The sequence below is a fragment of the Phoca vitulina genome, unplaced genomic scaffold (genome assembly GCF_004348235.1).
Source record: "Phoca vitulina isolate PV1807 unplaced genomic scaffold, GSC_HSeal_1.0 scaffold36, whole genome shotgun sequence".
In the NCBI taxonomy this organism is placed as follows: Eukaryota; Metazoa; Chordata; class Mammalia; order Carnivora; family Phocidae; genus Phoca; species Phoca vitulina.
In genome coordinates, this window is record NW_022589739.1 from 12,902,091 (window position 1) to 12,916,578 (window position 14,488).

General features: G+C 59.0%; 1 protein-coding gene across 2 annotated transcripts in view; it reads right to left on the reverse strand.

The window, feature by feature from the left end:
- The window catches only part of PDE2A (phosphodiesterase 2A), a 91,150-nt gene that overhangs the window by 52,523 nt on the left and 24,139 nt on the right, over nt 1-14,488 (reverse strand). Inside the window, exons 2-3 of one of the 2 annotated variants that reach the window (XM_032426929.1) lie at nt 11,465-11,540; nt 463-527 (exon numbers count right to left, since the gene is read on the reverse strand). In XM_032426929.1, the coding sequence (XP_032282820.1) occupies nt 463-527; nt 11,465-11,483 (84 nt within the window). In that variant the 5' untranslated portion in view covers nt 11,484-11,540. The remainder of the gene's footprint in view (nt 1-462; nt 528-11,464; nt 11,541-14,488) is intronic. The other variant, XM_032426928.1, reaches the window with a different exon arrangement.

Here is a 14,488-nt window from a genome sequence, read left to right on the forward strand (position 1 = left end):
TGGGAGGCATGGATTTTTGAGCAGAAAAGGGACAAGTTCAGGTTTGCATGTTAGGAAGAGCCTTCTGGCAGCCGCCTGGAGAGTGGGGTGACTGAAAGCAGCCAGCCAGTGAGCCGTCCAGGGGGAAGATGACAAGTCTTGCACTGGGGCAGGTGCAGGGATGGAGAGGAGGAGAGGAATTCAGAAAACACTTAGGGCAGAGAATCAACAAGGAATTGTTGGGTGAGAGTGGGGAGGCCTAGAGAGGGGTCTGAAATGACTCAGGGGGAGAGAGCCCCAGGCAGGAATAGGGCAGGGAAGGTGCACCTTGGTGCAGGGTGACCCTAGGCTGGAGGGGGTGGGGCTGGGATTCAGCTCCAGCCTCCCAGTCCTCCCAGGGGTGGGGACAATGCTCAGACTGACCCCCAGCCTGTGCCCCTACCCCTCCAAGCCCACCCAGTCCTCCCTCCACTGAGCTCTCACCTCCAGTCTGGCGTCTCTACTCCCTGGGGGCACTGGCTCCTGGGCAAGGAGGTCCCACTGGCTGGCTGCAGAGACAAGAAGGCCAGGGGCTGAGGCCTGCAGGCCTTCTCCCCTTCTCCCCAGCCTGCCCGCCACCCCCACCCCGCACCCCCCCAGCCCCCAGCAGGCCCAGGGCCTCCTGTTGCCCACAGGGGGCCTCCTCAGGGAGCTGTGCCTGATTTCGCCCTGCTCTCTCCCTACACCCCCTTCTCTCTCCCCACACCCCCTTCTCACCCGCTACTTCTCACCACCCAGGCCCTACTTCAGGTGGGCACCTCTGACTCTGGTGTATTCTCTGCCCTTGACTCTGAGAACAGAGCTGAGTTCTTTCTTTCAGCTGGAGCCTCCTCCGGAGGGGAAACAACCACATTTTTACTCCTTCTGAGGCCCCCTCCACTTCCACTTCTCTCCAGGGAACTTCACGACCCCCTCCGTAAGCCTCAGTTTCCCCATCTGTAAAATGGGGTTTGTGATGTCTAGCTCACACAGTCACTGGGCTGGGCTCCCAGCTAGGGCTGCTGTCACGATCCCGTGTGCGAGCCTCCAACCCCAGCCTAGCACCCAGTCTTCTGGGCTCCAGGCGCCCCCACCCCCAGTCCGTGCGCCACAGCCTCTCCCACGCTGGTAGACACACCACGGAGCCGCTCACTCATTCTCCAGGAGCCTACCCCCAGGTGGCATCCAGAAAGCACGGCCTCTCCCAGGCGCTGCCCAGGGGCTGGCTGCCCCTCCCCACCCCCACCCGACAAGCACACCCAGCCATCGGACAGGCACAGGCGGCGGGATATTCTGAGCCTGGCTTCGTTCCAGTCAGCTGCTGGCCGCCATGCCAGCCTGGCGCGGGCGCAGGGGCTGATTTGATTTGGCAGCTTTGGAAGCGTGTGGTGGGGACGGGGAGGGGGAGAGGGATGAGACACCCATCCCTGCTAGGAAATAAACAGCCTGGGCACTCAGCGAACTGGGGGGAGGGCACAGTCTGGCATGGGGGGGGTTCTGCATTCCCTGCCTGGTGCCCCTCTCTTCTCACCCAGGCCCTGGACACCTGCCCATGACTGCTGGCATTTGTGGCTCTCCTTGGGTCACCATAGGGGTGACAGTAGCTGCACCTGGTGTGTGGATGCTTGCGGTGTGGCTGTGGCAGGGTGTCTGGTTGTCCCACAAGTCCCCGTGTCCTGTGGGGTCTCCCTACTCAGCCAGGCCTACAGCCGGGCCTGAGTGCTGCCCAGGAAGACTGGTCTGCGCGTGGGGCAGTGGTCTAGATGTGGCCATCCCCCATGGTGCCTGTGGCCGCATGGCTGGGCTTTGATGGGGGACCGACTGCAGCCCAGGGGGTGACCAGGTCACCACGTGCCTGAGTCTACTGCAGGGCCTGGTATGCATCGGTCCCGGCCTGTTCCTTCCCTCTGTGCGATGACCCTGCTAACCCAGCCATGTCCGGTGGAGGAAATGACGAGGGCCGAGCTAAATACCTAACCCCAAGCCCGTCCCTTTGTCCACAGGCCTCAGCCTTCATTTCCACCCAGGCCTCCGATGGTCCACCCACTGCACTGCCCCGGGCCAGCCCCCTCCTCCTCCCCTGACAGGAGGGAGTGCTAGCTGTGATTCTCCAAATACCGTTGGCCTCTCTCTCTGGCTCCCCATCACCAGCTTCCAGCATGGGGAAGGTAGGCCTTCACAGCTCCTCTGTAATCCCACCTGCCTCAGTGTTTACACCCTCCTGCCTACCCCACAGGCAGGCCAGTCCAGCTCACCCCTTCTGGGGATCTGCAGCACCCATCCAGTATGCTGCTGGCCTGGGGACCTGGGCTCCACACCCTCCAGGTGGAGAACTGCTGAGTGCGATTGTGACCCTGATCCGCTGACCTCTACACTGAGAGGTCAAGGCCGTGGGGCAGACCAGGACCCTAAGGGGCCCACAAGCCAGGGCTGTGCCCCAGACACCAGCCAGGAGGTTAGGGGAGGGTGGAGCCTGCTTTGGGGAAGACATAATGTCTCATCTGTCACCGCCTCCCCATTGTCCCACTGTCCTCTGGGGACCTTAGGGCTCTCCCCACCCAGCCACAGGAAGCTGAGCCCCTCCTGGAGACAGAAGGAAGGAACACTGAAGGAAGGGCTTTAGGATTAGGAGGAGACTCACCCATGACTTTGCTGTCACAGAGGAGGAACCTAGGATCATAGAACCCAGCTGTCACAAAGAGGCTAGTGAGAAGGAGACAGTCTGCAGAGAGGTCCTGGAGGGCTTCCGAGCAGAGGTGTGTGGTGCCTCACAAGAAGAGATCACTAGGTTCCAGGACAGCCTCCTAACTATGAGATACAGGTTTCCACCTGGGACTTGTATGTCCTCATGTATGTACTTGCATGTGTCCGTGTCCATGTGTGCATGGGTGTTCATCCCGGTCATGGAGTGCTGAGCTCTGGTCTGTGTCCCAAGGGCAGGCTCTGCCCAAGGTAGGGGTCAGCTAGGTAGCACGCACAGGGGCGGACAAGAGAGTAATCTGGGCAAAGATTCAGCTCAGGGCTGAAGAGAGAGGCCCGTCAGTTGGTCCTAACCTCAGGCCTCATCCTAGCTGCCTGACACGGAGGGCAGTGTCCTTCCGAGACACAGGCCCAGCCACGGTCCGCTGTGCCCCGGCTGCAGGACCTTCCCCTCTCTGAGCTACTTTCCTCATCTGAACAATCACAGCATGGGACTTGATGACCTCCTGGGGCCCGTCCCAGTCTAACGGTCTTTGGAGAGAGACTGACACTCACAGCCGGCCAGAGGGGGAGACTGGCAGGGTGGGGAGAGAGCCTGAGTGAAGGGACAGGAGAACCCAGGAGGCTCACTGTGGGCCGGGCAACAGGGAACCCTATCCTCAGGGCCAAGACAGGATGTGGTAGACAAAGGAAGCTTGGGGATAGTAGGGGGCAGCTGTCGCCACCTTACCTGCCTTCTGGTCTGTGGGAGGAGAAAGATGGAGGAGTGACAGAGGAGAGCTCTGCCCCTAACAGGAGTCCTGCCTCAGCTCCTGCTCCCCAGGTGTTCCAGGGGAAAGGCAGGAGCTGCAGACAGGGGGGAGCACCCAGCACGGGGAGTCAGGAAGCTGGATTTCAGGCCCTGCTGTGCTGTGTGACTTGGGCCAGCTCCCGGCCTCCCTCACCTGATCTGTGAGCCCCCCAGGCTGCGACTCATGCAGTTGGTGCCAGGCTTCTGAGGCACCCAGCTGGAGTGAGCTCTCTAGAGGCCAAAGATCCGTCTCTCCTGCTAGAGGTTCCCCCCTCCCACCAACAGCCCTGGCGTAGGTGCTGAGACATGCGCATAACCCAAGCAAGCCGCTGGGCAAATGGCCCGGCCTCGTGCCACAGGGGAGCACCCACTGGCCATCCCTTCTCCAGGCCCCCTGGCCTGGGACCTCCCTTCCTCAAGCCCTTCTCACAGCCACCTCCAGGGCAGGCGTGGGGCACCTGCGCTCCAAGGGTGCCGATGGGTCACCGGCCCATCTGGCTGCCCTGGCCTCTGCCCTAGTCGGAGGCCCTTTGTACTTGGGGCCCTCACAAGCAGGGGTTCGTGCATTTCCACGTCCGTGTCCAGGAAGTGTTCATGTCCTGTTTTCCCCCTCAGGCCAGGGCTGGCGGGGAAGGGGGGTAGGTGGTGAGCAGGCCTCTCTTTCCTCCACTGTCTGTCCACATTTCTGCCCAGAGACTTTAGGGGCTAGGAGGAAAGGGCACTCCTCTCTCTGCCATGAGCTGAAATAGTTGAAGAATGGAGGCAGGGGGATGAAGGAAATGAGCCCTTATCCTGCAAGCTTAGGGAGAGAGAGCTCTCCTACGTGCACAGACACCATTTCCGTTGTGGCAGGAGAATCCGCCCGTGTCACCCAGGCGAAGAGGGTCTCCTTCCCCCAACACTGGCTCGGCCCCTCCTCCTCTCCCCCACTCCCTGGGGGTGGGGGCCACCCTCCATCCTGAGCTCTCTCCATTGCTTCTCGTTATGTTTTTAATAACCTCACATCAACATTAACAAGGCAGGTGGTTGCAGCTCTTCCCAGCAGCCCCATTTAGAATCATTGAATCATCAAATCCTAGAATCCCGGATTCACAGAATGCCCGCCCATTCGGCTCCTGGAGTCTCAGCAACTTCAAGTCACAGAATGTCGGAATCACACAACCACGCTTCCACACAGCTCTGGCTGGGAGCTAAGAGTCATGGAAGGCTAGAAGCCCACAAACCGACAATGCCGGATTCTTGGAGTCACGCGTCCCTAGAGCTAGAGCTCATACACGCCTTGGAGGTGCTGACCCCCACTTCCTCCTTTTCCAGGTGAGAAAATGCAGCCCAGAAAATGGCCTGGTGCAAGATGACCAGAGAGTGCGAGCCAAGCGATGCCCACACCAAGATTGCAAGATGGGACCATAACATTCGAGTGTTCCAGAAATGGTGTCACTTTTACAGTAGGAAATAGCCCTGTTCAGGCTGGAGTGGTGCTGCTTTTTCATTTTTGCTCGCTTCCCTTCATGCCCCCGCCCCGGCCCTCCCCAGGTCTTCTTGTGCCCCCACCACACCCCACTGGGCACTGTAGCTGACATCCCATCTCTCAGCACCCTTCCCTCCTCCAGGTCTGTACCTCGGCCCCCTCAATAAAGACAACCACAGATGGGGGATTTCTAGGGGCCAACTCCCTCAGGGTGGGGGACAGGAAAAGCAAAATGCCTGCCACCTGAAGCCATGAGCCAGAGGGCGGGCTCCCTAGAGGAGGTGCCCTGAACTCAAGACTGGAAGGTCCTGGAGCCCTCGGGGCCGGCCATACCTGAGGCAGCAGCTTCGGGGGAGTTGGATCCAGAGTGGAAGGAAGAGACTGAGGCTTACAATTGATATTAGAACCATCGAGTATGTTTAGCATTTTCATAAATTTACATTTTAACTCATTTTGGAATGTACTCATACATTTTGGATTTGAATTTTATTAAATATTACGTTTCACAGATTGTTTTAATTTTTGAATTCCGAACACTCTTTGCCCAGGGCAGTTCCCAAGTCTCCACGCTGCAGAAGAGGATGCTGGAGCCCAGGGCGGGGTCCAGGTCTCCTGGTCTCTGTTTAGCCTCAAAGCTCCTGACCCGGGAGATCTTCCTGGGACCTTCTGGACCTTCGAGGGTCTTGACGCAGGCCCAGGCATCTGCTCTCATGCCCTGTCATCCCTCGAGAGCCAACCCAGACACCCAGGGCGGCATTCCCTCTCTCTCTGTACCTCCACAGCTGAGTGGCTCCCTCCTCCACCCTCGGGAGTCTGTCTCCTCCCCTCCATCCTCTGCATCTTCCTGCCTGGGCCTCACCACCCTTCTCCGGACCAAACTGCACCAGCCTCCCACCTCACCCCTTCCGTGTGCTCTCTACCCGTGGCCCCAAGGCTTTCCTAACAAGCAGATCTGAGCAGTCCCTGCCCTTCTTTCAACTCCCATCCTAGTGCCCAGTTCCTTCTGGAAAAAGTCCAAATCTCTTTGCTTCTAAGGCCTGCACAATTTGGCCCTGGCGACCTCGCCAGCCTCATCACCAGCTTCACACACACTCACACACAGACACACAGACACACACACACACACACACACACACACACAGAGCCCACCCTGGGACTCCGCACCCTGGTAGTCCAGGATCCATCTCCACAGAACTATAGAACCACACTTCCCTCCCTCTGTCTGTCACCAGCAAGCCTTCACATTTGCCATTCACTCTTTCTCTCTGTCCAGAACTTTCTCCTAGCTCATCCCTTAGTTCTCAGATTAGATGTTTCCTCCTGGAAGCTGCCCAACTTGCCCTCCCTCCCACTCTGGGCTGAATCAGGGGTCACTACCCTGTCCCACCACGGCCCCTCAGTCTCTCCAGCATTGCCCTCCCCAAACTGCCCACCAGCATCGGTCTTCGTCTGTGCCCCCGCCTCTACCCCATCACCTGCCCAGCATCAGCCCTGGTACCTAGACCAAGGTCCGCCTCGCTGCCATGGGGCGGATGCCTTGTGGCTCCAACGTGGGCCAGTGTGTGGCAGAGTTTGAAAGCCCACACTGTGCTCATCTCTACCTCCCGCCTCTGTTGGGCACATAGTAGGTATGTCCACCTTTGAAGGCCTGGCAGTACACAGTGTGCGGCCTGGACAGGCAGGCTGGGATGCTCGGAGTAAGTGCGAGTCCCCAGGTTGGGCTGGGGACTTCCTGGAGGAGGCATCTGGGAGGATCCTCCAAGTGTCAGTCTTAAGACAGCAATTGAGGACAAGCCACAGGAAGCGCCCAGCCTAGACGAAGGGCTAGCAGGGTGGGAGCCAAGTCTGCAGGAGGGAGAGTCGGTGGTCAGGGCCCAGGAGGGCCGCTGGAGGGCCTAGCTGTGCATTCAGAAAAGACCTCCAAGAGAAGGGCTCCTTCTGGCTGGTCTGGGGCGGGGAAGAAGGTGGAGATGAATCAAACTGGAGAAAGTGCTAAGACAGAGATGTGGGACAGAAAGCTCTGTCTCTTCTTGTCCGTGAACCCAGAGAGGAAAATGCTGCGGGGCGGCTGGGCAGGAGGAGCGGGGAAGGCTGAGGCGGCACAGATACCACGCGTGCTGACCCCAGGGCCAGGCTGGGTGTGGAGGGCTGAGGCTGGCCGGGAGCGTGTCCCCAGCTGTGGCTGGGAAACGTTTCCTGTCTCCTGGCCAGGGGGGTCATTAATAATCGTTTACACACCACAGGCAGCCCAGAGGCCAGCCAGGAAGCAGCATGGTGCTGGGGCTGGAGCCCAGCCTAGTGACCAGTAGAGCTGTTTTCTGGGAATTACAGAATTGCTGTGTCCTGCCACCTTACTGTGAAACCTGGCCACGTCACCTGACCTCTTGGGTCTCTGGTAACCCTGGTAAAAGGAGGGTCTAAAGGGGAGGCTGCCCAAAGTCCCCTCCCTGCTCTGGGCCTCGGTTTCTCTAGATGGCAGATGGGCTGCCACCCCTACAGGGGGTGATGGACGTCTGATGACTGATGTGGCCATCTGGACTCTGCCGAGCGCAGCTCAGGACACACGGGATGGGCAGACCCGGCCCTGCCTCTGAAGAGCTTGCCTTCTGATTGGGAGCTGGAGCCTAACACCATGGGGTGCCCACCTGGAGCCTCACAGAACCAAGGGCACATCAGGCTGGGGAAACAGACGGGAGGGCTGACAGTGTGGCTGGGCTAGCTAGATGGGGTTTCTCTGACACAGGAGCTGGGAGCCCCAGGAAGCCTATTTGAGCACCACTGTGTCCAACTGGGCCCGCCTGGTGCATAGCAGGTGCACGATAAATGTTATAGACGAGAAGACGAGTTGAGTTGATCTGTTAAATGAGACCCCTGTGAAAGGAGGCTGGGATCTGGAAAGAGCTGCCTAAAAGATGATGATGACAATGACAGTCATTCTGGCCGAAGACAAGGGGGTGGGAAGAGGGGATGTGAAAGCCTGAGAAGGCTGGAGGCCCAGGGATGGCCATGCAAAGCCAGACAGTATTGCTTGGGAAGGATCAGCTGCTGCCAAGACCCTTTCTTCGAGTTGAGCTAGAATCTTCCTCAGGCCCAGGCCACATTTCCCTGCCTACTCAACACCCCCTTCCAGGCCCAGCTTCAGCCCACGCACAGCAGAGAACCTTTTGGAAGGTGATACTGAGGCGCTGCCCCCAGCCCCCTCCCCTGATGACTCTGCTAGTCTGTGCCTTCCATCCGTCAGGAGTCCTGGCCGTTCTTCCTCCCGAATACCTGTCAGCAGGCCGCCCGCTAAGGCTCCCCCATCGCTTTCTCTGGAGGGTTTGACCTGGGTCTTCCTACTGACTGGCATCTCCCCTATCAGACTAGAGGGTCCCCGAAGTGTGACCAGGCTTCCTTTTTTTCAGATAAGGGTCTCTGTGAGGACAGGGACTCTCCCTCCTGTCAGATGTGAGGTCAACAAGAGGAGATAGATTAAGGCCTTCCTGGTTGACTCCCAGCCCAGGGACACTCCCTGAGGGCCACACAGGGAAGGGAAGAGGACAGGTTGGTATGCAGAGGGCGGCTCCTGGCTGCCCAGCACCCCACAGATGATGTGAGCCAGAGAGGGTACTGGGCCAGCCATGGGATGAAGACCTCACAGTTGGCAAAGTCACCCAGTGCCATGCCCGGCCCAAGCCGCTCTTGCCCCAAGGAGACACCACTGGGGATACCAGCCAGGCCCCACGGCCTGTGCCTGAACCCCCCCCCCGCCGTGGAGCATTGTGAGGTGGTAGTAAACACAGTAAGCCTACAACACGTGCATCCTCTCCCCGCCCTCCTCCAAAGCCCAGCCCCAAACACGACATAGACCAAAAGGAAAAGAACAAAGGTTCCCAGAGCACGACATCACCAGCCGCCTGCCTGTCCAATGCCTGCTCAGCCGGAAACCCAAGACAAAGGCCTCGGTCAAAGTGAGGAGGATGAAGGGCAAAGGGTAGAGGCAGCTTAGCTTGGGGTGGGCCATGACAGAACGTCACTGGGCATCTCTGGGGACCTAACTGGGAGGGATGCAAGGACAGGATGGCAGCCAAGTCCTCCTTGCACACACACATCATTCCACAAACATTTATGGGACACCTGCTGTATTCCACGCACCTCAAACATTATTATCGTCATTCCTCACCCCACACACCTTGTGCACACATTGCCTTGGCCCCAGCAGCATATCCCACAGCCCTCAACACTGCCTGCCCCCCCACACCGCTAACTCACTGACGCCCTTCACACACCCCTCACCACACACCACACATCAACAGCTCACAGGGAGGAAAGATCACATAATCCACACGTCACACTGAAAAGTCACACAGCTCACACACCCACACTTCACACCACACTCACACTCAACCTCCCACCACACACCTCACACACCCCACACTCACCTCCCCAACCACAGATACACACACAGCCAATTAAATTCAACACACACACCATCTAGACAGAGACACACACCCTGCACAGATAACGTGCACACCTCATGTCACATGTTCGTGGACACACACAGACCCGTGGCACAGACGATCCCGCCGGCACGTTGCCGCCTCCTGCCCATGTGCACGTGGGCACACACACACACACACTTAGTCAACCAGCCCCTTGCCTTGGACCCCTCGGCCCAGGCTGCTGCACCCTTCCCTATGCGGAGTGGCACCCACGGCCATCACACAGACACATGACACTCCAACACCAACACCCAGGTCCTAAAACATTTCCCAAGCAAGCCCAGGATGCGCCACCGAGACTCTAAGCCACCTAGGCTGCAAACACACTCGGGCCCACACACAGCTCCCCCACCCCCACACCCCTCCACCAAGATGTCCAACGCAGCCCTTCATCAGGCCCCCACAGTGGCTCTTCCTGGCTACACGCAACAGCTGAGAACATGCGCAACCACACACAAACCCCCCCGTGCAGGCTGGCCCTACAACTCCACCCCATGGAGACAGACACAGCACATACACTCATGTTCCCCGTCCACACAACACTCATACATACAGCTTCCACTCCGCACTCACAACGCAGCCTTCCTAGCTGCACATGACATGCCACCCCATGCACGCAATCTTCACCCTCGCCCTAAGCCCCATGCATCCCCCCAAATCACGCGCTGGTGATGCCACACACAATATACTACATGGCACATCACAGATCATCACACGCAAGGCACACCCGACACACGCAGTGTGGCCCATCCCACACACACACACCCCGGACTCACCCAGCCTCGGAGAGCTCCCACCGCAGGTCACGGGCACCAGATTGCAGTCTACTGCCCCATTCCCCCATCCCAAGCCCCCAGCTGCCCCCAGTCAAGACCAGCACAGTGCGGATGGGGGGTTTATAAGTTATGAACCCCAGTGCTCCACGGCACAACCCCCACCCACCTTAGATCCCTGGGCACCGCCCAAGGGCTGTGCCCTCCATGGTTAGTCCCTTCCACCAGCGCCCACCCCGTGCCATGCCTGACGACATATGGCAGGCAGAGGTCCTGGGTACGCTGGCCCCACACCCTGAGCCTACCGCTTCCTCACCCCAAAGCAGAAGCAGATAATAAGGGGAAGGGATGATCACAGGGTGAGACCCTAGAACAAAGATAGAGACCTAGAGAAACGGGGGTGGGGAGGGGTGATGGACAGACTGAGAGAGATGTACACGGGCAAAAGGGACCAAAAGAGAGAAACGGAGGGGCAGAGAGAGAGAGGATGCCCAGAAAGATTCAGAAAAGGCAGAGGAGAAACCAGAGAATAAAGTGGGACCAACACACTACAGAGAAATAAGAGGAGAGGGTGAGACCCCTAAAAGACTAGAGGACTGCCTACACGAGAGGGTAGGAAAGCAGGAACCAGGTGGGAAGGGGTCCTGCAGAGAAAAACACAAGCTGTGATAGAGGCATTTGGACCCTGGGGTACAGTCCCAGGTGAGGACCGAAGACCAGATGTTTGAGTGGGAATCTGGGTGGGGGCACAGATGAGGCTGTGGAGTAGAGGCTCAGGGGCTTGGGGTGAGGCTCCAGCTGTGACATGGGGTCCTGGCTGAGAGCTGGGGGTTCAGGTGTTCTGGGTGTACCTGGAGTCCGATATATATATATAGTCGGTGTTCAGGGGTTTGGGCAGGGGTCATCCACTCATCTGGGAAGCAAGGGGTTCCAGGTTTGAACAGAGCTCTTCGTGGGGACTGGGGTCCTACTGTGGATTGGGAGTTCAGAGCTTGGAGTGGAGTCCCAGATCCGAAAAGGGTTCAGAGTCTGGGGTGAGGTTTGGACTGCGAGCTGGGGATTCAAGGGCTCCGGGTATGGGCTGCAGTCCCAGCACAGGAGTGGAATTCCGAGCTAGGGGAGGGGGCCCCACCTTGAGGAGGGTTCAGGGGCAGAGTGGACCACGGAGCCGTGCCCTCACGCTCCTTGGAAGACCCGGCCGGGCGCTCGCCGGACACCCGGTCCTCCTCGTGCCCAGCGCTGGGGGCCCCCCTACCTGCAGGCTGTCGGCGCATGGCTGCGGCGGCGGCGGCGGCGGCTCGTCCGGCTTGAGGAAGACCTGCTGGCCCCGCCTGAGGAATTGAACAACAGCGATGAGGATGTGGTGCAGCACCAGGACCATGCTCACAGCCGCCCGCCCGCCCGCCGGCCCGGCCGCTGCGCTCGGTCAGCGCGTCCGCGACAGCTCCGCCGGGTCCGCGCGAGGGTCCGCCCCGGCCCCGCCCCGGCCCGCCCACTCCCCGCCCCCCGACCGCGCGGCCCCGCCTACCCTCCCGCCACCGCGAGCTGCACCTCTCCGCTTGTCCGACCTGCGGACCCCCCAGGGTCCCCTCGCCTGGCTCTCACCTCCCTTCTCTCTCCGCTCGCCAGACTCTCGCAGCTTGTCCGCTATTGGGATCCCCCACCAGGTAGCCAGCTCTCAGCTTCCGCTCGCTCCTCTGGCCCCTCGCCCCTCCTGTCGCTACCTCGCCTCTCGGAGTCCCTCTCTTGTCTGATCGCGTCCTCTCCCCCCACTTAGAAAGTCCTGGGGCCCCGGCCAGAACCCCAAGCCAGAGACCAGCGCAGTGACGGGAGTGGGGGTGGGGGGAGGAGGCGGAGGATAAGCGGCGGGGAAAGGGGCCGCCGACCCGATGCAAGGAGCTCCGGGCGCTCCTCCTCAGGAGAAACGGGGAAGTCGGGGAGAATTTTAGAGGTCGCCCAGCGACGGACAGGCCTGGGGCAGTAGCCAGTCTGTGAGGGGGCACGTGCACACAGACACACGAGCACACACACGGACAGGGGCACCACTCCTGAGTGAGGGGTGGGGGCCCCGGACCCCCAGCACTGGGCAGGCAGGTCTGCGTTGGCGTCCCCGGAAGCCGGAGAGGGTGCAGGCCCCAGGGCCACACAGTCCACAGTTCGCCGGTGGGACCCGCGCGTCCGGAGCGCAGTTCTCCGCAGAGCGGCCTCTGTGCTCTGGCGCCTGCGACAGCCGTGACGCTTCTGCGCCCCCTGCTGTCCTCTCGCGGCAGCACAGCCCGGCCCTATTTGCCGTCTGCCTGGCAAGGAAAGTGGGGGGCAGGAGGAGGGAGGAGGGGTCACCTGGGCCAGCTCCCTGCCTGGACCCACCCAGTTCCTAGCCTCCACTTGCCGTGAGATCTGCTGGGGTGGTAGGACGTGTTTGGACCGGAGGGTGCGCTTTGGATCACACCTGGCCTTTGCCTGCGACTTGCTGCATGACCTTGGTCAGATTCCCTCCTGTTTCTGGGCCTCAGTTTTCCCATCTCTTTCACAAGACTGCCAGGATAATCAACCTCGATAAAGGTGGGAAGGCAGCCAGAGTCCTCTGACAGCCCTCGCTGTGGTCTGACCTGAATCCTTCCCACTGCACTGCGAGCCCCTCTCTCTGCAACACCCCCCTTCCCCACTTGCAGGGTGACTCAGTGAGCCCCCTGCCTCCCCACCTCATGGGGCGGATTCATCTGGGTCCTTTTTCCCTGGGGAGTGATTTCCTCCACGTTGAGTCACTGAGCCCAGTCCTGGACACAGTCCAGGCCCCTGAAACACAGGCTGGGCCAAGCCCTTTCTGTGCCATCGGCTCAGGGGGAGACCCTCCAAGCTAGGATTTCTCCCACCTCTGTTTCTGAGGCCCAGCTCTGAACATGCTTCTTCCTCTGCTTAGACACCTTTAAAGACTCCCTACCACAAACACAAGAAAGCCCAAATCCTCAGTCTGACATGGCAGGCCCTCTGTAATTTAGCCCTGACTTATCTTCCTAGCTTTGAACCTCTTGACACCATTCCTTAAATTTATACTTCCTCCTTTACTCAGCTGGGTGACTGACTCATCCTCCCCTCTAGACCCTTACCCATGCCACACTATCCCTGATGCCCTCCAGATCCTGTCAGCCTGCTTATCATTCAGGGGCCAGAGGCCCACCTCCTCCAGGAGGCCTTCCCTTGATGCTCCCTTAGTCCTCTGGGTCCCCCTTCTTGTGTCTTTCCTGGGAGTCATGTCTGGGAACATGGGGAGGAGTGAGATCTAAGTGATCCCGGCCAAGTCAATGTATTTTAGTTTATCTTCAAATTGGGGGAATGTGGCCTACTTTTTAATACCCTAGAAATCTACATGGGCTAAGATGGTGTAAAGGTTCTGGCCCAAAAAGGGGCCTCCCTTCCTTTTTTGGCCTCAGTTTCCTGCTCTGTAAAAGGGGTGACCAATGTAAAGGCTATATGAAAGGACTGAGTCTGAGCCCAGTGCACAAATCACTTGGCAAATCCTGAGCACCTGTCAGTCCTGGGCTTTTATAGTGTGGCTGGGACACAGATCCCCAGGAGGTATCTGTTACAGCTGCTGGCCAGAGCTGTTCTTCAGGGGAAGCCATGTCAGCCCCTGCAATCAAGAGCCGACCCTGGCCTGGCACAGCCACCATCACTTGGGCTCTCAGCTCTAGGCAGAACCTCCACAGCACTCACCTCGTGAGAAGTGATTTCTTAAATCTTCCTTGGTCATCTTATACTGCAGCTCAGTGGCTGGAGCCCCAGGTACATGCTCTCTGTGTCCTTCAACTCATATTCATTCTGCATCAGTCCTTCAGATTCAAGCATTCCTCTGAGGCTTGGAGTCCTAACTCTGTCATAGACTTGCTGTGTGATTCTGAGCAGGCCACTGAACCTCTCTGGGCCTGATTTTCCCCACCCGTGAAATGTTAATACACTAGAGTCAAGAAACAAGCTTCTTTCTTTTGATGCTTGCCAGGATACAGAGGCTTTTTCAAAAACATCCCCCCATGTAATCCTTGAAATTCGAGGCTCCTCGAGGTTCCTCGAGATGGCAAAGTGACAGACCATGCCCAAGCCCTCATTGCCAGGAAGTGACTCTTCCTCCAAGCCTAGGACTCCTCCATCCGCCCCCCCCCCTCCCCCCGCCCCCCCCTCCCCGCCAGATCCCTGTCTGCCAACTCTTCATTCTGTGATTCTGTGTTGGGTTCTCACCCTGCCTCATGCCTGGGACTCCCCCATCCCAGGTATTTTTAAATGT